The sequence below is a fragment of the Neophocaena asiaeorientalis genome, unplaced genomic scaffold, assembly GCF_003031525.2.
Source record: "Neophocaena asiaeorientalis asiaeorientalis breed wild unplaced genomic scaffold, Neophocaena_asiaeorientalis_V1.1 scaffold5, whole genome shotgun sequence".
NCBI lineage: Eukaryota > Metazoa > Chordata > Mammalia > Artiodactyla > Phocoenidae > Neophocaena > Neophocaena asiaeorientalis.
The window spans coordinates 7,085,535-7,110,899 of record NW_020174698.1 but is presented as its reverse complement, the minus strand read 5'-3'; the positions used below and the strand labels follow the sequence as shown (position 1 = coordinate 7,110,899).

General features: G+C 37.4%; 1 protein-coding gene across 1 annotated transcript in view; it reads left to right on the top strand.

Moving 5' to 3' along the window:
- The window catches only part of LAMA2 (laminin subunit alpha 2), a 588,138-nt gene that overhangs the window by 459,749 nt on the left and 103,024 nt on the right, over positions 1 to 25,365 (top strand). Inside the window, exons 37-40 of the mRNA XM_024759015.1 lie at positions 148 to 246; positions 12,473 to 12,584; positions 17,344 to 17,506; positions 18,820 to 19,030. Of these exons, the coding sequence (XP_024614783.1) occupies positions 148 to 246; positions 12,473 to 12,584; positions 17,344 to 17,506; positions 18,820 to 19,030 (585 nt within the window). The remainder of the gene's footprint in view (positions 1 to 147; positions 247 to 12,472; positions 12,585 to 17,343; positions 17,507 to 18,819; positions 19,031 to 25,365) is intronic.

Below are 25,365 nucleotides of genomic sequence, written 5' to 3'. Positions count from 1 at the left end.
GCTGAAATAGTTTCTTTCTCTCTTCTCTGAAGGTGAGAAGGCTAAGTTCTTTGTATATAAAGAAAAAAATGTGTTCTGTTAAATGTTCAACCCATGATCGCTGCAAGACCATTTACTCTAAAACATATGGAATGAAATCTTTTTCAGCATTTGCTCTCACCTCAGCGGGCCCCAGAGAGGCTCATTCAGTTGGCAGAAGGCAATCTGAACACGCTGGTGACAGAAATGAATGAACTTCTGACCAGGGTAAGTTGGCAAAATCATGCTTCTTCTTAAAGCAGATAGATTATGTATAATTAAGGAAAATTACTTCAAATTTCTGAAATGCAAATCTTGTTCTTCCTAAATCCCAATTTGGTGCATGAAATAGATGTATTTTTGACTTGCTACTTCTGCCACAGATAAAATCTGAGAACCCAGTAGCACAAGAAAAGATTGGGATACATACTTGGGAAGTGTCAAGGACAATGGCTAAAAATATCAGAATGACAGTATATTTTGAGTACTCTATCCAGTAGCTTCCATGGTAAAGTTTTTATTGATTCTGGATCCCCAAAGTCCTGGCTCTGATATGTAAGGAAAAAGAAAAACAAATGAAAATACTTGTAGTCTCTTGGATCTCATCATAAGATTTTTGTGTTTGTATAGAAATACAGCCTAAATCATTATCCCCCCACAAAAGAGGAAATGTCCTTTATCATGAAAATCCAAAGCATTCAAGACACTTTTTAGAGTCATAATGTAAAGTCCATGTTGCGTTTATCAGACTTTTTAAGATATTGGGAGTTTTTAATTTTCAAAACTGCAAGAGGGTTAAGGTTCTTTTCCCTGATACAGAATGAAGAAAACAGCATAAAGTCTGCCATCTTGTGGCCAGAAAAATGCATGAACTGGAAAACTGGCCTGGAATTTAGGGATCCAGTTTGATTATCAGAGAACTTTAAATGACAAAAAATATTGGAGCTAGAAGGTTCTTACAGATTATCTAGTCCATTTTTTAAAGAAGAAATCCCTCAGGCCATGATAGTGAAATGAATTAGCAATGGCCGCGTACTTCACCAAATTCAAGGACCTAAGTAGGACCCAGATTCCAGATTCCCACTGATCCAGTACCATTTCCACCTAAGCTGCTGCTGGCTTAGGAGAATTTCCACAGGGAAATCAAATGGGATTCTGAGCACGTGATGCTAAACAATGGCCCCGATGTTACAAATAGCGTACTAAACACATTTTCAGAATCTCCTATCAGCAATGTGGAATGTACAAATACAGAACAGAGTTTCTTGCCAAATGTAGTTAGATATTAATCAGATTAATGAGTACAAATTATCTCATATCAATTCAATAATTAACAATTTTGTATTGGTTATGTGAATACACTAAATAAGAATTTTTAAACAGATCATGCCAAAGTAATCTCAATTCAACAGCACATATGAATGTTCACCACATACAAAGCCCAAGCGCTAAGTGTTGGCAGATGAAAGATAAAAATGAGGCTCAGTCTGTCTTCAAGGAAGTTGCAATCTCGAATGTGTGTGTGTGTGTGTGGGTATATAAGTATTTAGGTATGTGGAGGGTAATATGGGACAAGTGCAAGTAAATATGTAACACAGCATGAAATAAAATAAAGGAATGTACCTGAGAAATACACACATGGATTAATTTAATATTAATTTAATGTTAAGGATAACTAGGGAAAATTCCATGGAACAGAGGCCTTTCATTCATTCATTCATTTAATTAATCCTTACTAAGGGTCAAATATATTCTAGACACTATAACAGAATGACAGACACTGGGAAAGAGGTATAAGCAAAACTGACACTGTTGTTGCTCTCACTGAGCTGATTACAGCCAAATGATCTGAGCCTTTAATATTATTATTATTATTACCTTATAACTTCTTAACTGGCATCCTTTCATCTTTCCAGCAGACTCTCACATACTAAATTTTTTTAAATGGACTTTGTATTTTTGAGAAGTTTAAAGCAAAATTGATTGGAGAATATCGAAATTTCCCATATGCCCCCTGCCCCAAGACAAGCACAGCCTCCCGCATTATCAACATCCTCCACCAGAGTGATACGTTTGTTCCAATAGATGAATCTACACTGACGAATCATCATCACTCAAAGCCTATAGTTTACTTTAGGGTTCACTCTTGGTATTGTATATTCTATAGATTTTGACAAATGTTTAATGACATGTCTCCACCTTTATAGTATCATTGCGAGTGGTTTCACTGCCCTAAAAGTCCTCCATGGTCTGCCTATTCACCTCTCCCTTTCCTTAACCCCTGGCAACCACTGATCTTTTTACTGTCTCTGTATATCATATAGCTGGAGTTATACATTATGTAACCTTTTCAGATTGGCTTTTTTCACTTAGTAGTATACATTTATGTTTCCTCAATGTCTTTTGATGGCTTGATAGCTCATTTCTTTTTAGTGCTGAGTAGTATTTCATTTTCTGGATGTACCAAGTTTATTTATCCATTCACCTACTGAAGGACACCTTGGTTGCTCTTAAGCTTTGGCAATATGAATAAAGCTGCTATAAACATCCAAGTATATAAGTTTTCAATTCATTTGTATGAAAACCAAAGAGTGCAATTGCTGGATCATATGGGAAGAGTGTGTTTAGTTTTGTAAGAAATCTCCAAACTGTCTTCCAAAGTGGCTGTACCATTTTGCATTCCCAGCAGCAATGAGTAAGAGTTCCTATTGCTCCAAATCCTCACCAGCATTTGGTGTTGTCAGTGTTCTGAATTTTGGCCATTCTAGTAGGTATGTAGTAATATCTCATTCTAGTTTTAATTTACAATTCCCTAGTGACATACTATGTTGAGAATTTTTTTTTTTTTTTTTGTGGTACGCGGGCCTCTCAGTGTTGTGGCCTCGCCCGTTGCGGAGCACAGGCTCCAGACGCGCAGGCTCAGCAGCCATGGCTCACGGGTCCAGCCGCTCTGCGGCATGTGGGATCTTCCCAGACCAGGGCACAAACCCATGTCCCCTGCATCGGCAGGCGGACTCTCAACCACTGCGCCACCAGGGAAGCCCTCCAATAATAAACTTTTTTATTTTAAAATAGTTTTAGATTTACAGAAAAGTTGTTGCAAAGATAGTACAGAGATTTCCCATATACTCCATACCCACTTTCCCCTACTAATATCTTGGTATGATCTATCTATCACAACAAATGCACTAATATTGATTATTATTAACTAAAGACTCTGCTTTTTCTTCAGTTTTACTTAATGTCCTTTTATTGTTTCAGGATCCTATCCAGGATATTACATTAAGTCATCGTGTCTTCTTAGGCTATGGCTTCTAGAATGTGCCAGTTTCTTAGACTTTCCTTGTTTTTGATGATTTTGACAGTTTTGACAAGTTCATGTATTTTGCAGGATGTCCCTCAGTTGGGGTTTGCCTCATGTTTTTCTCATGATCAGAATAGACATATAGGTTTTTGTAGGGAAGACCACAGAGATAATGTATCATTTTATCACGTCATATTAAGAACCCATGCAATCAATATGTCTTATTACTGTTGATGTTGATCTTGATCACCTGACTGAGGTAGCATTTGCCAGATTGCTCCACTGGAACATTACTCTTTTTCCCCCTCTCCACACTTCAATACCATTTTTATCTGCCCATTCTTCAGATTTTGTAACATAGAAAGCCTAGAAATAAGACTTCTAAAAGTAAGTATCTCCTTGATCAAGTGAGGATGGAGAGGAACTAGAAATCCTCGCTTATTTATTAACCTTGTCCCCACCAGAAACAGGACTGTCATGGAGACCTTCAATATTCAAAATGATCAATTCTTTCTTTGCCTGTGGTCAATCAGCGTGATAATCAAAAGGTGTATTGATACACTTGTAATCATAACTAGAGGACTAGACGACATAAATATCCACTAATATTGGCTGAGACCCCCGGTACCTTTACCTCACAGCCATGAATGATTCAGCAGTTGGGCCCAGAGTAGAAGTGCAGGGGCCATGACTTCCTGTTATCCATGGCTGCGTTAGAGGAGATAGTGCCTAAACTAGGGGTGCACATTAGAGTTACGTGGTGCCCAGTCTCACCCCCAAAGGTTGTGATGTATTTGGTCAGAGGCACAGTATGAGCATTGGGACTTTCAAGAGCTTCCAGATGATTCTGACGTCGGCTAAGATTGAAAACTATGATGAGCCTAGAGGTACCCGGTGCTTCCAGTTCCCTTTCCTCTGGAAAGTGCTTTCACTGCTGCAGCCAATCTTTTTGAGAATCCTTTCCTCTACTTTGTTAGCTGGCGAGTCACTTTACGACTAGCACATTCTTTTATTTTATTTTATTTTTTTTGCGGTACGCGGGCCTCTCACTGTTGTGGCCTCTCTCGTTGCGGAGCACAGGCTCCGGATGCACAGGCTCAGCGGCCATGGCTCACGGGCCCAGCTGCTCCGCGGCATGTGGGATCTTCCCGGACCGGGGCACGAACCCGTGTCCCCTGCATCGGCAGGCGGACTCTCAACCACTGTGCCACCAGGGAAGCCCGACTAGTACATTCTTTATGTTTGTTAAAACATCTGGCAAGTCTGATCCTGCATAGCTGGTGTGAGCTGCCTTCTGTCCTGCAAGTGCTTGTATATTTTGTGCTTATCTTTTTCATGAAGCAGTTTAGTTCTCTGATAGCCCTTGGTAAAGAGAATAATATTCCTCCCCCAGATTAACATTTTAAACATTTATTTTATATAAGTTAATGTCAAATATTACATATGCAAAATGTTGCATAATTATGTATCTTTTTCAATGTATTTTAATGTATTGTCATTCCATTTCCCCCTTGGAATGTTTTTTGAATATGACAATCATATGTTACATGTTCATACTGTCAGACAGTATGATTAGTGTGGAATATTGAGATGTTTTTGATGACAACTCCATATACCTCTGTAGCTACTGTCCTTACCTCCCTCTTCCATTTCACAGCCAATTTTTTTCAAAGACTTGGTCTGCTTTCACTTCTCACTCCACTGTAGTCTAGATTTCCACTCCCAGCCTGCTACTAAAACTATTTCAACTAGGTAATCAATGACAAGCTGGTCACTAAATCCAGTGGAAACTTGATTTTACTTGAACTTCCTACAGCAATTGCCACTTTTGACCCTATCTTCCTTCTTAACATACTCTCCTCTCTGCTTTTATCTCAATTCTCAGACCTTTCATTTTCAAGCTCTTCCTCTGCCCATCCCTCAAAAGTCGATTTTCTTGGGGTCCAGTCCTCAGTCCACACCTCTTCTCACTTTGTAAACCCTCTCTTTTGGCTTTTATCGCCACATATATGTTTATGATTAATAAGTCCATATTCTCAAGACAGACTTCATTCTCCTGTTTCAGTCCTATGTACCTAACTATCAACTGGACATCTCAAATTAAACTCACCGTCTTCCTCTTAAAACCCATACTTTCTTCTGTTTAGAGCACCTCAATGATTTATCCTCCAATATTTACCAGTCTCCCAAAATAGAACTGAATGGTTGCTCTTCATTCTACCCCAACCAATTCAGAGGTCTTCTATTACCTCTCTTCCTAAGCTTTATCTAACTCCAAACAATTATTATCCCTATAGCAGAGTGGACTTTCTAAATCACAGATCTGATCACATCACTCTCCTCCTTCAAATTCTCCATTTTGTTCATTGACACGTGATGCTCTTTCCTCATGGTCTTAATTCCCCAGCCTCATCTCTTCCCCAACTCATGCTCTGGTTATCTGGACCCTGATGCATTGAACACATAAGCCAGAAACCTCGAAGTCTTCTTGGATGCCACTTTCTTCCTTCTCATCCTCCCACTTATTTAACCCATTACCAAATACAGTGGGTTCCACTTCTGTGTATAGATCTCATATTCACTACCCTACTCTCATCCAGCCCTTAGTTTGGGATTACCATATTAGCTTTCTAGCTAGTCCAGCTTTTATTCTTATTTTCCTTCGATTGTTCTCCAAGGTATAGCCAGAATGCACTTTTGCAACCCCAAATCTGAACATGGCACCCTCATGCTTAAACTCGTCCCCCTGGCTTCTCATTGCCCTTCAGATAAAGGCCAAAGTCTCACTTTGGCCACATCTCACACCACTTTGACCCTGGCCATCTGTACTCCAGCCATGGTATCCTTCAGTTACTTTGTCCCGCAGAGCCTTTCCGGACATGTTTTCTTTAGCCTTGAAGTAAATCCCTTCCTTTGACCCTGGCCATCTGTACTCCAGCCATGGTATCCTTCAGTTACTTTGTCCCGCAGAGCCTTTCCGGACATGTTTTCTTTAGCCTTGAAGTAAATCCCTTCCTCCTACATCTTGTTAACTTCTGTTAATTCCAATTCACTTTCTAAAGCTCAGCTCCTCGAAGTCTACCGCAAGTCTGTGATATTCCAGGTGTGATGTGATTCCTCTTATAATTGTGTTATACCACTGTGCTTTTTCTTCAGCTTGTGGTTATAATTTATTTTCATGATCATTAAACAAATACCTCTCTATCCCACCAGACTATAAACTCCAAAAGAGCAGGAAGTGTGGGGTTTTTTCCCCCTTACCACAGTATCACCAGTATCATGTATATAGTAGGTGTTCAGTCAGTATTTGTTTAATTAACTAATTGTGAATAATTTTAAAAATAGCATAAAAATAACTGAAAGGTATAGAAACCCACAATAAGCATTAATTTTGAATTTCTCTAAAATGCACTAAAACCAGGCATATAATTATATTGAGTTGAATATTTTGCTTGCTTTGATAAACATCTCTTAACTGTTTATATTTCATAAGGGGTAAATGCAATGTAATAGACTGAACTATATAAAATATCAAAATTTAGCATTATCTACCTTGTTTCTTACTGTATATTGGAAATCAAATTTAAATGAAGATGAGGCATTTCCAAAATGATGAAACTAGTTTTTAAATGATTTAAGTGCCTACTATATATATATAAACACACATATATATAGATATATTTACAATGCCTTATTTATAGTTTTAAAAGGTTAAATTGCCAACAATGTTTTTCATTTCTGCTGTTATATTTTAAAAGAGAGAGAATTTGTAGAGACGTGGATAGACCTAGAGACTGTCATACAGAGTAAAGTAAGTCAGAAAGAGAAAAATAAATATCATATATTAATTCATATATGTGGAATCTAGAAAAATGGTACAGATGAACTGTTATGTAAGGCAGAAATAGACACACAGATGTAGAGAACAAATGTAAGGACACCAAGGGAGGAAAGTGGAGGTGGTGGTGGTGGTGGGATGAATTGGGAGATTGGGATTGACATGTATACACTAATATGTATAGAATAGATAATAAGAAGTTGCTGTATAAAAAATAAGTAAATAAAATAAAATTTTTTAAAAAGAGAGAGAGATAATGTATAGCAAGTCACATTTGTTCATTTGGAACTTTCAAAACTGATGCCTGAAATATTTAAGGAGAAATTTCACATAGAACTGACTTACTATCATTCCCCAGGGTCAGTTGATTGTCTCTCTCTTTGTGCGCTGTCTGTCCTAGTAGCTTGTCCTAGTACTTCACTGACCCTTGGATATACAGAACCGGTAGTGTTTGAAGATGACCCTAAAGAATATCATGTAAATGATTAGATCTCAAATTTAAATTCAGCAGAAAACCTCTGCAAATGCAAAGGTGGATGGCATCTAAGCAATGTTGTCTACTCAGTAGTTAGATTTGCTCCATTAGGTTCTAGTTTTAACATAAAGAAGGCGGAAAATGAAAGACACTAGTAATATCCAACCAAGAAAATTATGTGCAGATTTCAAGAGGCACAGTGAGAACTGCTTGAGCTAAAGTAAGAAAGTAATAGCTACATTGTTCAGAAGTAAATGAATGTGTGCCTAATGGTAAGGCGTGCTGCCTAGATATAAATACTCAAAAAAAAAAACCCACAAAGAAAATAAAAGAAAAATAAAAGGAAAAAATACCTAGTTGAGTGAACTTGAATGTAAAAAAAGATAATCAAAGGTAAGAGAGATACATGCAAAGCAGTGTGTGAGCTATCATTTACAAAGGAACACTGGAAATATGTAGAACAGAGGTAAGAGAAAGTAAAAATAAGAAACTCTAAGATAGAGAATGAAAGGAAGATTGTACAACATATTAGGATAAATGAGAAGACATTTGTCAAATACTCAGAGGACAAGATAATAGTGAGTTAGAAGGAAGCTGACTAAGGGATGGGGATGGCAAGTTAATAAAATACAAGGAGAGCCAAACTGAATCAGGCAGACAGCTCCTATCATGTACTACTTAGCCTTCATCTGTAACATTATCAATAGCCTGTCCTGGTTGAAACTGATTTTTGTAAATTTCACTTTTTACACTATCACCACTCCCCATAGGTGATAGTGTATTTGTAATTGCCTTCCTTTATGGAGTCTCTCCTGGGTGGTTTTGACAAGGTGACTCTTCAACTTCATTACTGTGTAATGAGACAGGAATTTTTGTTTTTTTTAACCACGTCGCACAGCATGTGGGATCCTAGTTTCTCGACCAGGGATCAAACCTGCACCCCCTGCATTGGAAGGCAGAGTCTTAACCACTGGGCCACCAGGGACATGATATTTTTTTTAATGTATCTATATGATATTCTGATATGGATCTTTAAATATGTTTACTAAAACCTAAAGCTTATGCACTTAAAATACATAAAAGCTGGAGCCGTGTCCCTCCTCCCACCCAGAATGCTTAACTTTTTCAAGTATCTTCCCAGTCCTCCTGAATGTTAGCCAAACCTAAGTTAATGTTTAATACAGACAGCATACGAGGCTGTGAGACAGAAAATTTGTGTCTTGTCCCCTATTTCCTATATGTGTGAGTTCAGATAAGTCACTTAACCTCTTTATACCTTCATCCTCACCAGTGTGAAGATAGGGATCATGCCCTCTATGTATCTCTAAAGGCAGGAAGAGTAAACGAAACACAAGAGTATTGTCAGCCCTCTGAACACGCATATCAATCTGGGGTACAGCTGAGCCTGACTGTGTAACCCGCCTCTTAGAGGGCTAATATCATAAGTCAATGCCTTTTGGTCCAGGAATCTCACATCTCCTCCTCTCCTGGAGTGCAGCCAAGAGAGGAAGCTCTTGTTGTCTGTGCAGAAGGAAGGCTATCTTCTCCCTTAGTAAGTACTGTGCTGGCCATAAAGATTTCTGCCCACCCCCGGCCCCTACCTCCACTCACCCCCACCAGCGTGGTATTTGGTGTGCAATCGCAGGCTAGTTTTGAATTACCAGAAGGCCAGTGACTAGAATGCAGCGTGGTTGGGACCAGAGGCGCTCAGGCCTGGCTCTCCTCCTAAGCACTCAGCTGTAGCCCTTCAGCAGCAGCTTCCTATAAGGCTGTGAAAAATGTCCAGAAAAATTGCCCAGCCATCCACATTCACCGGTAAGCAAAACACCAGGCATATGGCCAGTTTGAATGGTATCAGAAAGGCATATGGAAAGAGATTTTTCTTTCTCCACCAGGCTTTAGAACTTCAAAGGAATAGTTTGTTTGATTATTACTACATCAGTCAATCACCAAACATCCTTGACCCCTTACAGTTTGCCAGGCACTGTTCCTGGCACTCGGAGGAATAAAAAAGAGATAAGATATAACCCTAGCCCCCAAGGATTGCGATTCAATAGATATGACGAAACACCTAAAAAAATAATTACCTACAACAGTCACGAATAGTGGTAATGATAGTTGTTTTTGAAAATCTAAGAAAGGAGCGTATGGGTCAAAATCATTGGGGATGCCTTCACAGAGAAGGTGAAGTTGGAAGCGAATCATCTTGGGGGCTGGATTTATTTTGGATAATTGGAGGGGAGTTAGGGAGCAATAGTGTGAACAAAGCTCTTTCTGGAAAGGTAGGCAATAAGTAGGCAATAAGAATGGCAATAATGTTGACAAGATTAGTTAGGAAATTGTTTAGTCATATATTTAGCAACATTCATTCAATATTTGCTGTAAGTGAGATATCATACTAGAAGCTGGATATAAAGTGATGAGCCAACAGACCAAATTTTTGTCCTCTTAGAGCTTACTTTTTAGTCAGGTAGCCATTACATAGGTATGCCAACACGTAAATAGTAATTCTAAAATGCATGGAGCTATGAAGGAAATATTCTTCTGCAGGAAGCTGAGAAACCTAGATAGGTGCCCTGGGGATGGCCACACCAAGAAGAGATACTTATTAAACTGAAAGCTGATGGATGACAAGGATCCAGCCACTAAAGTGCTGAGCAGAAGCTCATTCCAGGCAAAGACAACAGAATATGAGAAGACCCTAAGAAGGGAAGAGATTGGCGTATTACATGTAAAAGGAAGCCAGGGAAGCTGATTGCATAGGGTCTTAATTATAACATTTTTGACTTACTTCTTACCATGGGTCATGTAGAATTCTTCACATCTTAATATTGGAGTACTCATGTTATTGGTACTGAGTGTGTTAACAATGACTCTTACACATTTATGTATAAATTAATTTGATAAATAGAAGTCAAGGCAATGAATATTATCTTGATCATCCAGAATTTTAAAAGGAGAGTGTATCAGTATACATTTATTTTCAAGAAATTAGATGCTTTGAGCATACAAGAGTTGGAAAGCTCGATGGTATGAGATTTATGGGAATTATTACCTTTTAGTAATGTAAATAAGATATTGATGAAGCAAGAAATAAATTTTAGTTCAAATTATAATGTATATTTTCTGTATAGTAAGTGATACTAGTGCTGGTGGTATATTAATTCTTAAGATATTGAAAGATGATAATAATGTAGATCAAATCCCTTATAGTATTCTGTGGTATGTGAAAATAGTAGAGATATTATAGAACACAGTAAAATCCAGACTAGACAAACATCTAAAGCAGTTTAGATGACCAACATCTCAAGCAGCTGACCTTAGTAATTCAAAAGCAACATTTAAAAAATTATGTGAGCATACATTTGTGTGGTGTGTATGTGTGGAGTTCCTTGACCCAACTGGACCTCAAATTTAAAAGTGAAAATCATTCCAATATTAATGTTTTGGAAGAGTTAATCCAGAGCATTCTAATATATTGATTAACACACGCCAAATCATTTTGTATATATACTGAAACTATAAAGAGGAATTTTTTAAACTTCCATTGGATTCTTTTCCTTTCATTCTTTTATTTGTGGTGATAATATTTGAAGGTTGAGAATTTAGATGATAATGGTTGGACTTCATATTCTACCTTTTATTTAAAACCTTGAAAACTTTCATGAATTAAACCTCTTATTGCCCCCTGGGAAATCATAAAATGCACTATAATTCCTGCAGCGCCTCCTACCATGTTCTGTGCTGGCCAGACAGTTAGTTCTATCTTAAGTTCTATTTAAAATCCGTTTACGTATAAAACAATTTAGATTCTCCGGGCATGTCTAAAATGCAAGCACTCTGGTACAAGATTGTGGAGTATTAATATTCCGCCAGCTTGAACCTTTATTTAAATTGTATTGAGGCAGTTTGTGATTCTTTGATTCATTTTCTGTAGTTAGATTATCCCTATTTTTTAGAAAAGGAAGTCACATTTATTAGCATATGCATACACATTAAAAAACGAAGTATAAACCTATTACAAGGTGCTCTAAGCCTTGTAGTATCTGAAACTTGTAATGTTACACATGCCATTTGATTACATATGGTATATCTTAACTATGAACACATTAAATGGATTCCATTGTGTCAAGTGATATTTTCAATGTGAATAAGGGTGAAACAACATGAGGACATTCTTTGGGAGGTGGGGCTGTTGTAGAGTTCTGTTCTATTTTGTTGATAGTGATATATGGTCCTGTGATTACTGGAATCTTTTTTGGTGATGTCGTATGGGGAAAGTTAACATTTATTCTTCTTTAACATTTTACTAGATCTTTACAGTGTTATAAAACAAGCATTTACTACTTAGTAGCTAAGCATTCCCTTTCTTTGTTTCTTTCATTAATGTATTGATCTAAACCGAATCTATAGGATCAAGCTGATTGAGACAGGTTGTCTGTGCCTCTTTTGAGAGATCATTGCTACACTCCACACTTTTTCAGTAAATAAAATATGGACAAAACTGCAACATGTGCAGGCTGAAGAATCCATTAAAGACTTTTGGCAATAGTACCTTAAAAATAATTCTGCTTTATGGCTTCTACTGTGCCATTGCGTACAATGAGGGTTTTAAAAAGACCAAATACAGCTCTCTGATTTCCATTTAATGGAAGAAGTAATAAAGTTTAATTGTATATTTGAGCACGGGCATCATTTCCAGTACATCTGATCAATAATTCATCAATTTCCTTTGGCTCAAAGTAATATTTGAAAGAAAATGCAGCCGGTGAGAGCTTATCTAGCTGTAGCTTCATCATCTCTATTAATTATGCTTTTCCCGAATTTGGTTCATTAGGCTACCAAAGTGACAGCAGATGGAGAGCAAACTGGACAGGATGCAGAGAGGACCAACACGAGAGCAAACTCCTTAGGAGAATTCATTAAGGACCTGGCCCAGCACGCAGAAGGTATTAGAAAACTCACAATTTAATCATTATTTCTCCTAACAGGAAAAGAAAAAAAGGATTGCACGGGACTGGAAGTTCTCTAGTAAGAGATGACATTTCTAAATTTGAGGGTTGGATTTTTAAAAAGTTTTTTGATCAAGATATTCAAGCCCATTATCAACTGAGAATCTACAGCCTACAGTGTTAAATTTGTGACAGAAGTCAATGAATTAGGAATTATAAGTACGAAATAGCAGTCAATTGAATGCATTCCTTTATGAATGCTCTGATCCTTGAGGAATGGCTATTGTGATCAAATATGATTAAATTAGTTAATGGGCAACTTATCCTCTGCTATGGTGCTGTTTTTGTATTCAGAACTATTTAAAAGGTCCTTGATTTTTTTAAAAAAAGTTAATTTTATCGTTCTGCTCAGTACCTTAAAGCAGCACTTTAATTTCTCAAAATGGCTTTTACATACTTGGTACCAGTTTTTAATGAACATCGGTTGCTTGGGATTTGGATGTGCTACCTTACCAGAAGCTCTACTGCATTTAGTCCACAATTCTCAAGGGGTTAGTTCTTGGCATCTACCAATCTGATTTGAGAATCAAAGTGGAAGCCATTTTTAGGCAAAAGCCCAGATTAAGAAACTCAAAGAAAACAGATAATGCAAAAAGAAAGAAAAAAAAAAACCTCAAAAAACAAAACAACAAAACATTAGTTCTTAAATATCTGCTAATATATGATAAACATGCATGCATGTTGAGAAAATAGGAAAAAGTGTTTTCTTTTTGCTTTAAAAATAAAACATTTTTATTACTCTGTAATGTTATACATTTTAGATACTTTGCTTTCTAATATAGCCAAATAAATCAGGACGTGAGAACCTTCGAGGCATATCCTGACAGGTCAGTCTTAGGAATCACTGGCCAAGAAGAGGCAGAAACTTCCAAAGATTCCCCACAGCAAGAAACAACAGAGTTTCAATCTGAGGCATAATCTCAGGCAAGACGTGTCAGGATCCGAAACAGAAGTTACTCCTACCAAAAAAAATCTCAGTTAACTCGTTGTGGTTTCTCCTCTGCTAGATGAAGTTGTTGTCCTTTCCCTGTTTTTATTTTCCAGTAATGTTATTTGAAAGTGTCCACCCTCCCTTCCTCCCACCAAAAAAATCCCATTGCAGATAGAACAGATTCACTCTACCTGGATCCCTGAAGACATTAGTCAGTACTCCAGGGACCTTCCTTTTCCTTCCAACTCAGTCTCAAACACTAACACCCAGCAGCCTATCCTAGGAACTAATCTTGATCATTTCAATCAAACGTTGCTACATAATAAATCCTAATACACGTTTCCGATAGACTCCAGTACCGGCACTGCCTACTTTATCTACATCTTTGTGCGTGCCACAAAGGCACCAGCAGGGGGCAGAGTGGAGATGATATTTAACCCAGGCTTGGCTCACCATCCACAATCTGTCTATCAAAGAAAGGGGTTATGTCATCAAAGGTGTCTCCCATTTCCTACACTGTGCATCAGTCAGGTGGTCTGGCTGTGTCTGTCCAAATGGGGCACCTTTTTCTAATTCATGTGAAGTGCCATGTGGATAGCTGTGATCCTATACCCGAGGACAAAATGAATACTACTCTCTTCTTCCACCAGGTACTAACGTAAATGATAACAAAAATGGTAACCACAGCTCTTTGTAAAAGAACTTTGACAGAATTAATCTAACTATTAAAATTTCATGAAAATTCAAATTTGAATATGCCAGAGTTAAATCATAAAGCGTTTACGTATATATAACAAGGCTTGGATGTCTATATAAACCATTAGCATACGTTCTGATGTATAATAAGACTTAAGAAATGCTGGACACCCTTCTTTCCTGTTCTTCAGGTCTCAATAGTATTAGTCATTCATGATAAATTTACCCATTATAGGATATTTTTCTCAGGTTCAACATGAAAAACAGCTCTGCTTCTCCTGAGGAATTTATTTATTTAGTTTGTATGTTATAGATACTGTCTACCTCTTAAAATACTCCTTTTTATCCTGATGCATTGGCTACTGAGCTGCTTAACACTAGATGTAGGATCCACTGCCCTGGGCATTCCAGCATATGCATTTCTGTCTAGTAACTCTTTGCCTGATTTACGTTAATTTTTTTTATCTTTGCTCCATTTCCTTTTATATTTATTTTATCTTGTTTTAAAGATACTTTTAAACGACTTTAAATTCCCTTTGTAATAAGTTAGAAAGAAAAGATAATTAAATTGAAAAGATGTGTTTATGTTGCAAGTATTTTTAATACTGTTGAAAACATACTGAAGTGATAGTGTATATCTTGGAATAATAGACTACATAACACATTTATCTTTAGTTTAAAAGTACTCAGAGAAGTTCCAAATTCCATGTATAGAAGCAAAAGAGCAATCAGACCTCTTCTATTAAAATAATAATGCTTTCTTAATATAGCATCATTTTGCTAAAGCAGTTTTTGTGTACCCTAATAATTTCTTCTGGTTGCTTACATATTGCTTTCATTTAAAAGAAATGATGCAATCCATCTTTTCCTTTTCTCACTCCATCATTCTTTTTCCACCAAATTCTTCTCTGTAGAAATTTAGCTGTGAGATTAGACCACAAAAGAAATAGTGAGGCTGCATCTCACATTCCTTCCTTCCTCAATACCACCTAGGCCCAGGACCTAAATTCCATCAAATTTCCAAAAATGTCTTTAAGCAAAGTTCATTTATGTATTCATTTAATAATGGAAAAACATACAGCTTTGTCAGGTTAGAAAGTGGGGCTTATCCCTTTCATTTAAAAAAAAATGTGAAGACAAATGATGTCATTGGTTACTTACACGCTACAATCGGTTAAAATCAACTGTACAGATAGGCATGCACTCAGACCAAAGGATGGGGCTGTATCGTCAGTAGAGCCAAATCTACTGCTACCTTTTTTGAAATCTAAAGAGTAGAAACCTTCTTACATTTCATCATCAACATTCTAGCATGGCTTCCCCATAGTCTGCTGGACCAAGAAGCTTTCCAATCAATAGTCCATGGTTACCATGTTTCCTTAACAAGAATGACATGGCCTAGGTGATATCTTACTAATCATAGTGGTGGAATCTTAAGAAGGTTCTTTGGCATATGTCAAGGGATGACTATGAAGTAGTCAGCCAGAAAGTAGGCACCCTCACCTACTTCTAAGAATAGCACCTGAGCAATAATTTCTACCACAGGGCTAAGAATGGCCATATTTGTTCTTTAAAAGACCTGATTTAGATTGTTCTGCAGATTAAACTATGGTTATCAGAAATAACAGGTTGACTGCAGCAATTTTCTAACCAAAGACATTTATCATTAAAAAAGAATTAGAAAGATGCATTTTGGAAAGGGTAGAATTAGAGATTGAAACTCAATTTCTTCTACTAACCCAAGATTCTCAAACTCTAGGTACATCAGAAGATCCTGGAGGGCTTGTTAAAAACACAAATTGCTGTTCCACACCCCAGACTTTTTGACTCAATTAGGTCTGTGATGGGACCTGAGAATATACATTTCTAAGAAGTTCCCGGGTGATCTGAGGTTGCTAATTTGGGGACCACATTTCAGAACCACTGTACTAACCCACCATGTCACATCCCCATGGCTGGTCTACTTCGCCTAACTATGTGCACTTTTTTCAGGAGCTCTGTTCATATGACCCTTGAAACAGCCCCCACCAGTGTTAATCAGAAAAGTTTCTCCAAGAATAGAAATGAGTTTTGAAAATTCTTTAGGTCTTAAAGAGGTCTTAGGATACAGCTTTGAATGGTAGAAAATGTCTCTTGGCCAACCCATAGCCTTTATTCTGGGGATTTTCATAGGTAATATTATATAATAGAAATAGTGTTCAGAAGATAAAAGAGTTCAGAAAAACACCTCTCTTCATCTTGCTAAATTAATGCTCCATAGAACACACTTCAGGAAAAGTTGGTCTAAAACTAAGGTAGAACTGTGTACATGTTTCAGTTCACCAATTTTTCAAACTATTATTTGACACAGAATTCTTTTTTCAAATGAAAACTTGCCCAGAGCACCAACCTATAAAACAGATTCTTGGCAGAATAGATATCATTTGTAGAATACCTGAAGCGCCTGGAGAATCCTAAGATTCCAAAGAGCACAGTTTGAAAACCTATTTAGTGCATAATAAACACAGACTCTTAGGATGGCTGTTATTGCTGGAGGGTATCTGTGAGCCCTAATGCATAACGCCTGTCTGTAGATAGGGGCTCCTTTCCTCATTCCTTTACACAGATCAACACAGAACTGTGTGGAAGTACAAGGGCAGGTTCGTTTTGAGAGATCTCATCACTGATAGTGTTTCTATACTCAGGGTTTTAAAATTGAATATGATTGTGTCTTATCGGCAATGCAGACCTTGCATTTTCAGCTTCCAAGTGTTATGCTACATGTCTCATTTTTTTACCTTAACCTGAAGAAGGTTTGAGCTATTTGTTTACTTTATTTCTCCCTTTTGGGGTAGAAACACTGTGTTTTAATTACTGTGTCCCCCTAAAAGCAATATAATATGAAGAAATATGTCACATTTCCTTGTTTGTTATGGATTGTTATAGCAACTGCCTCTCTGTTTCCCAGCAGGAACACCCATGACAAACAACGTTTCTCTTAGAGATGGTGGGGAAGAGCAGATGCTGGGTGCCATTTTTGCATGTGGCATTTAGTTTACTAATTTGCAAAATTTGTTTTACCCCCTGCAGCTGTAAGTGAAAAAGCTGTAAAACTAAATGAAACTCTAGGAATTCAAGACAAGGCCTTTGAGAGAAATTTGCAAGAGCTTCAGAATGAAGTTGATAAGATGATGACAGAACTGAGGAGGAAAAATCTAGACACACAAAAGGAAGTTGCTGAAGATGAGTTGGTGTGAGTAGAAGCTCTATTACTTTTTCATTTGATAAGCTGAGCTTTCCAAATTGTTGTTTAGAGATTTCTAAATTTTCCATCACATATCAGTAGGAGATACTTTGTTCTTTATTTATTTTTCATCTACTTAGTTATAATTTGTCTTGCTCTAAAACGGATCAAAGGCATGTTTATACCTATATATAAATAATCAAGTATATGATCTTTTTTTGGTGCTGTCCCTTCTGCAATTAGGCTAATGGTCTTGCTTTATTAATTTCCATTATTAGGGCCTTTAGAGCTATTAATTATTTTTGTTTTAATAAAAATATCTTTGGATAAATAAAGTTATGAATTTAACAGGCCATCCTATACATTTTGTCATCTCAGGAAATACTGAATAGAAGAATTGTCAAATAATACATGCCTAATACTATGAAATAAAGTTTGGGAATTTGAGGTTGTGACTAATGATAGTGATTTTACAATGCCAATGAATTCCTGTGACCGTATACTCAATAAAAAAATACATTTTTACATTCATAGTCAGCTAACTTCAAAGTGATGGTGTTATTAATAATCAAATAATATATACTAAATCAGCAACATTAGCAACACCTAAGAACTTGTTAGAAATACAAATTATCAAACCCCACCCTAGACCTACTGAATCAGAAACTTTTGGGATGGGGCCCAGCAATCTGTTTTGGCAACTTCTTCAGGGAATTATGATGCCTTTTAGTTTGAGAACTACTGTTTTTCAAATATTTAACCTTCCTTAAAGGGCTCAGATATTATCACTTTAGGAAAACCATTAAGTTGAATCCAGGAAACTCCCAGAACACTCAGTTCAAAGGAAAAGAAAAGTAGGTCAAAATTATATCATACCAGCATGTCAACAGCATGGCGCTATAGTCACAGTTTCTAACCAAACATATCAATATTCATATCTTATATTCAAAGTAACAGTGAAAATATCTCATGGTTAATCAGGTAGATTTTATTTTTGGTGTGTGAAGTAAATCATAAAACTGATTTCATCAGCCAGATTATGAGAATAACATGAGATCCCTTCCAAATGAAAATGTTATATTACTAATCAATTTTAAATGTGTGGAGTTTTTTCTTCTTTAGTTTTAGTTATAAATGCTCTTGCCACTTTTCAGCTATCAGTTTTCAACTTGGTTTAGCACACAGTCAATCTGCCTTAAATATTGTTTTTAATTTTTCCATACTTTTAATGTTAGCATTTCTTTGTAACACTGTTTAATACCAATAAACCCTGAGGCAGTGGCAAGGGCTTATTGTCTCTTATTGGCCTGGGGTGGTTATAGAGCTGCAGAAGCCCTTCTGAAGAAAGTGAAGAAGCTGTTTGGAGAATCCCGAGGGAAAAATGAAGAAATGGAGAAGGATCTCCGGGAGAAACTGGCAGACTACAAAAGCAAGGTTGATGATGCTTGGGACCTGTTGAGAGAAGCCACAGATAAAATCAAAGAAGCTAATCTCTTATCTGCAGAAAACCAGAAAAACATGACTGCTTTGGAGGTGAGTCTTAGAGGCTCTTTCATCTGAATCTGGGAGCACAGGGTGGGAGTTTGACCATGGCGGAGTAAGTCAAGTTGATGCAAGTTGATGCACACGCATGAAATCAAGTGTGACAACTCTGAAAGGAGACTTCTAAGAAGCAGAACGGGGAATGATCCTTCTTTTTGTTTTTTAATGAATGATCATTGCCCATATAATCAAATAAAATTTAGATAACTTAAACTATTTAAGATTTTTAAGGGCAGAATGGTACAGTGGAATGAGATCTTTACTGGGAGTCAGGGGTCCTTGGTCTTAACGACAACTGTGCCACTAACTAGAAGTACTAGTGTGAGTAAGTTAAAGTCTCAAAGCATCAGTCTCTCAACTATACAATAAGTGCATTACACTAGGGCATATCTAGAGTTTCTTCAAATACTAATACCATATGATTGTACAGTCCACCCAACCTGATCCACAAACCATGGTTTAGACATCCGGCTGCCATAAATCACGGAAGTGCCAAGGATTTTCTAGTGGAATTGGGGCACAGAAGAAACAGCTCACTGAGAGACCAGAGCCTGGGAAAATTTTGGTTCTCTTCTTCTTTGCAACATGTTCTATGAAAGTGATATTTTACAACGGACTAACATGAGCAGATCAAGTCTGAGTTATTTTTGTCTCCTTTTCCTCAGACAAGAGAGAGTTCTCTCCTCAAGAAATGATAGGCAGCTTCTGCCTTTTTTAGAGTGCTAATGAAGCTAGAGCTAAAACAGAGCCTTCCATCCATTCCTTCCTTTCTCCCTTCCTTCCTACTTCCCTTCTTTCCTTCTCTCCTTCCTTTCTCTCCCTTTCTCTCTCGTTTCTTTCTTAATATTTAACATGGCAAACAGATCACTCTTCCCTACAGTGAATTCAGCTCATATGATGGCACAAACCTGTATTTAGCATTTAAAAAAAAAAAACTTCCTCACCAGAAACAAACTTACCTTTGTTCTTTTCAAAGTATTTGACCCCAACAGATCTGAAAACAGTGGCAGACCTTTATCTCTTCTAACATAAAATTTCACCTGCAGCTATAACTGAACACTCTCTGGCATATATCATGCTCTCAAAACTGTTCATGGAATGACAGTTGAATAAAAAGAATCTGGATTTTTTTAATCCATTCATTTCTTTCCATTTTCCTTTGGATTAAGAAGTAAAAGGATGAATTAATCTTTTAAAAGAATTGTTTTCTAGATCCCTCTCCTGGGACTTAGCCTTGCCATTTTGATAGAGGATTGAGAAGACTCACTGATGTATCTAATCTTAACCAATTTGGAATCTACTGACATGCTGGCAATATTAAAGAAAAAGCACTGTCTTGTTAGGCAGGATGCTAGGCTGCCTTCATATCACAGGCTTCCGCATGATTCATCTTGCTCGGTGATACACCAGTGGTGTAACTTACCCGGAGGTGCACCACTCCATTTTATGGCAACAGTTTAAGAAATTAAAATAACCTGTGTGGAAATTATAATAAGCATCTGGGAAGTATTTCAAGAAGAGTTGTAGTGGCACAGTAAATGGTGCTTTTAGCTATTCCTTCATTTTAGTGATGTTTAAAACCAAGAGCCATCATTCTTGGGTACCCCTAGAGAAGCCTGGAGCTTATGTAGTCAGTATTGAAGTGTAAGTTGTCCTTCTTGTATTTTCATTTTACACGTGATGCTTAACTAAAGGCTTGTTTAAAACTTACTAGAATAAATAGATAAACTGACTGAATTAATATGAATAAGGCAGAGCTTATTTAAGGTTGCTTGCCAAGGCTGATTAAGGTTGATTGCCAAGGTTGATGCTAGACTGGCCAATAAAGCATCACCTGTTTAGAGTTTGCTAAACAGATACAACCCCTGGGCTCCCACCCAGAATCTGAGGTAGCTGGTCTGAGATGTGGTCCAGGGTCCATATTCTAAAACATCCCCTGGGTTAATCTGATGTACATATAGATTTTAAAAGAACTGATATGTTGTATCCATTTGATTGAGTAATTAGTTGTGCTTTAAATAAATGACTTCATTGAGCCTGTGCCCACAAAAAGGTGATATAATTAAGACCCAACTCATTTTTTTTAATTTAAGGAAGTAAGCATGTAATGTTTATTATTAAAAACATTTATCAAACCCCTACTAAGTTCAGGAAATGTACTAAACCAAAACTGAGTATATCAAACACTGGTCCCCATGGTGTGGTCCTTGGAACAGCAGCATTAGCATCACCTAGACACTTGTTAATAATGCAGATTCTCAGGTTCCCCCCAAGCCTATCAACTCAGAAACTGGGAGTGGAGCCCAGCGACCCGTGTTTTTAAAATCCTACCCATGATTCAGATGCAGCCTTAAGCTTTAAAGACACTGATATTGATATAAAAAATAAAACACCACCTCTGATGATTTCAGGTGACTTGTATTTAGTGGGAGGCTCACACAAGTAAACTAGTCTGTACACTACAGGAGTTATCATGGAGGTATGCAAAGGAAGGGCATCGAAATCACCCCTGGATTTAGGAAGGGCTTCATAGAGGACACGTATGCTAAGTCCTGAAGGGTGAGCTCTAGTGAGTCAAAGTAGAAGAGGAAGAACATTCCAGAAATAAGAAAAAAAAACATGCAAACATATAGACATTTTGGAGAAATGTCAGTGATTTGATAGGATTGGAATAAAGACTGCCTGTGAACTAGTGAGGGGATAGAAAGCCAACGAAGACAGAGAGGGTCCAGACCTTGAGTTATAAGAGAACTGCATTCTGAGAATGAAGCTGAGGAATTTGGTTTTATCCTGAAATCTATCAGAAGCAATTGAAATATTGGAGTCATGGATTAAGATTATATTTGGGGGACTTTCTGAGTGGTTCATGTAAACTGGAGGATTGGGTTTGTATTGGAAAATAGTGTGATGTAAGGCTAGGAAAGCAGGCAGGAATAATATGCAGATGTCTGTTAGACATCTACCATTATCAAGATGCTATTGGTAACCAGGGTGTTAGAGGCTGAATGGGAATGATTTCTGGCCTCAGAGAACTTACGATTTCCTGAAAATTCAGCCATTTTAACCTTTCATTATATGTAACACTGTGATTAATATGGGCTGGGAGAATCAAACACCAAAATGATGGCATCATAGAAGTTGATAGAAATGATGGAGCAGCATAAGCAGAAACACAGAGCTCTGCAAGTATGATCTTAGGAAATGTCAAATAGAGCAGTGATACTTGTTCATAAGCTACATAAGTCTGTAGCAGAAGATGGCTCTGAAAATGGACCTTTGGAGCCAGATCACAGAAGGCTTTGAATGCTACTTTCTAGAACGGGACAGGGTTAGAATGCCATTTCCAGCAATGGAGAAAAGGCAGAGGAAACTGTGGGCTGAGGGGCAAAGAGGAGATGAGCAATTCAATCAAGCAAAGTAACGTGTTTTGAGCAGTCTGTCCCCAAGTTTACCATTATGACCTTGAACAGGAAGGAGCTGGAAGAAAGGGAAGAATGAGTTGCTAGATAGAGACAGACAGGAAGATAACTTTTGTAAGTTCTTAATCCACCCCCCAGCAACCCCCCTCAGCAAAAAAAAAAAAAAAAAAAAACAGGTATTAAACTTACAAAGCTCTGGAATGAATTAAGATCTAATTAGAAGTTAAAAGTAGAAATACAACAACTTTGGTGTCTAATCAGAATCACTTAACAATTATGCTTGTGGTATACACTTGGAGAATAATTCTCTCTAAACAGGAGCCCCCCGTTTGCTCCTCAAAGCTTCCTATCTTTAAGTATTTTATATCCTACATCCTTCTCTATCCATTCCCTGTCTTTATTTATTTTTATAGCACTCATCATTAAAAATATACATTAATATATTCATTCAATTTTTTTCCCTCCAGAAAGCCATGAGAAACATGTCTTCCGGCCCCCACTGTATCTCCAGGGCAGACAGTAGTACCCGGCACAAGACAGAACAGAAGTGTTCTTTCTCAATGAAGAAAGTACTATAAAGCAAACACAGATAAATGTTATATCGATGCTTTTATCAATATTTAGGAGCTCCAAATCTTCATCTTTCCTTGGTTCAAACCTAGATTTCATTAGTGTCTAATCTGAAACTAGCCACCACTGAAAATCTCTTTAATCCCTAGATCATTTCTGCTTCAGTGTGATTAAAAGAGAAAAAGCACATTTTGATCTTTGCATAACAATGGATTCCTTAAAGTGACTCAAAGAGAGCTTTTATAAAGATTCTAACTCACTGCTTAATTGAAACCAAAATGAATGTAGCTCTTCACCTCACATATAGGTGGAAATATTCTCCCTCCTATTGATACAGCATTTTGTTAGCTTGATTCATAAATGCAAACAAGCCATGCTAAAGAAAGTTTCTTGAATGTCTGTCCAAGGTCAATTTTAAATCAGTTCATACAAAAGCTAAGGGCTAGGGCTTCCCTGGTGGCGCAGTGGTTGAGAGTCCGCCTGCCGATGCAGGGGACGCGGGTTCGTGCCCCGGTGCGGGAAGATCCCACATGCCACAGAGCGGCTGGGCCCGTGAGCCATGGCTGCGGAGCCTGCGAGTCCGGAGCCTGTGCTCCGCAACGGGAGAGGCCACAAGAGTGAGAGGCCCGTGTACCACAAAAAAAAAAAAAAAAGCTAAGGGCTAAAACTGATAGTTATATAAGAGTGTCAGACCTTTGGAAAATAAGATATGCCTTATAACCAGGAACATCAGGACCACCTCTACATTTGCTGTTCGTGAAGGGAGAATGAAATTTCTCTGATTTAGCCAGGCCTGGGAGTAGTTGAATGAACCAAGAGTCACTAGTGCAAACAGAACTATTTATTGAGGAAACTCTTCTAGGTACTGAAGATAAAGTGATACAAAGACTGTTTTATGGAATTTATATTATAGTGAGAAAGATAGTCACTAAACCAATAAATAAGAATATAATATGGCCATAAAGTCTGGAGCGTGGGCTAATATGCATAATAAGTGACTTGTTCTCAGTGTATTGCCTGACGAATTAAATGTTATCCTTCGTCCACTAGGTCCAGCTCAATGGGCTGTACATTTCCTCTCCTCCCTATGCATGCATCTTGTGATGAATTGGTGTCTGATTATCATTAAATATCCTGTGCTTTTAGCAACTCTTAGAAGAAGCAGTCAAGATGGTTCAATCTATACAAAAAATAAAGTCGTATTATCTATGTTTCTATAATCGACGGCCACCCTATAAAATATAATTCAGATAAATGAGTTCTAGGGAAAAGAAAATAAGGTAATTAAATAGTTAACAATTCTGTAGTGTTCACTGTGTGCCAGGCTGTGTTCTAAACCAATTTCTCTCAAATTTTATTGTGTATATCAATCACTTAGGCTTCTCGTTAAATGCAGATTCTGAGTTGGTAGTTCCCAAAAAGGCATTGAGATTGTGCATTTCTAAGAAGCTTCCCAGTGATGCCAATGCTGCTGGTCAATGGGCCATACTTTGAGTATTGAGAGAATAAGCATTTTACATGAAGCTAAATGGAGGAGGAAACAAGGCAAGGAACTGGGGAAGAGCACATGGTGAAGGCAACTGCAACTGTAAAGGCTCAGAGGCAGGAATAAGATGTGTGTACTGGCAGCAGATTGAAGTGGTTGGTGAAGAGGTAGGGAAAGTAGGGTGTGAAATTAGCACTATCCAGTGCAAATAAGAAGTGTGATTTCCACAATTGGAAAGTCAGTGCTTTCACAACTCAAGACCGAAGCTCTATCATTAGGTAGACTGGGATTCAGATCTTAACTACACTGTACTAACTGTGTGACCTTGGGTAAATCACTTAACTTTTTCTATTCATTTAAAAGGTGATAAACACAGGATGTGTGTTAGTTTAGAATTAAATGAGAAAAGCTTATAAACTGCCTGGCACATACTGAAATCTAAATGAATATATAAACTAGCATTATTATTTATATAAAAAGTGTAAGTGGCAAAGGCTTAAAATTATAATTGATGCAGTTAAATCCACAGGTAAAAAGGTAATTGAAAGAATGAGTCAGAAATAGAAAGAAAAAAAAGGCAAAATTATGTTCCAAACGGAAAAATAACACTATATCTTTCTCATTGATTTTACTCTTCCAGACTAGGAATGAGTTTCATGTGATTTGAGACAAGCTATCAGTTTCAAAGAAAAATTAGAGTCTGCTCTCTTTTTTATGGAACAGTCCATTAAGTTTATTCTTCCATGTGAGAGTTTCTCTCTTTTTTTGGAAAGTACTTTCCCTAAGTTTCCTTTGAAATCCCACTTCTGGGCTTCCCTGGTGGCACAGTGGTTAAGAATCCGCCTGCTTAG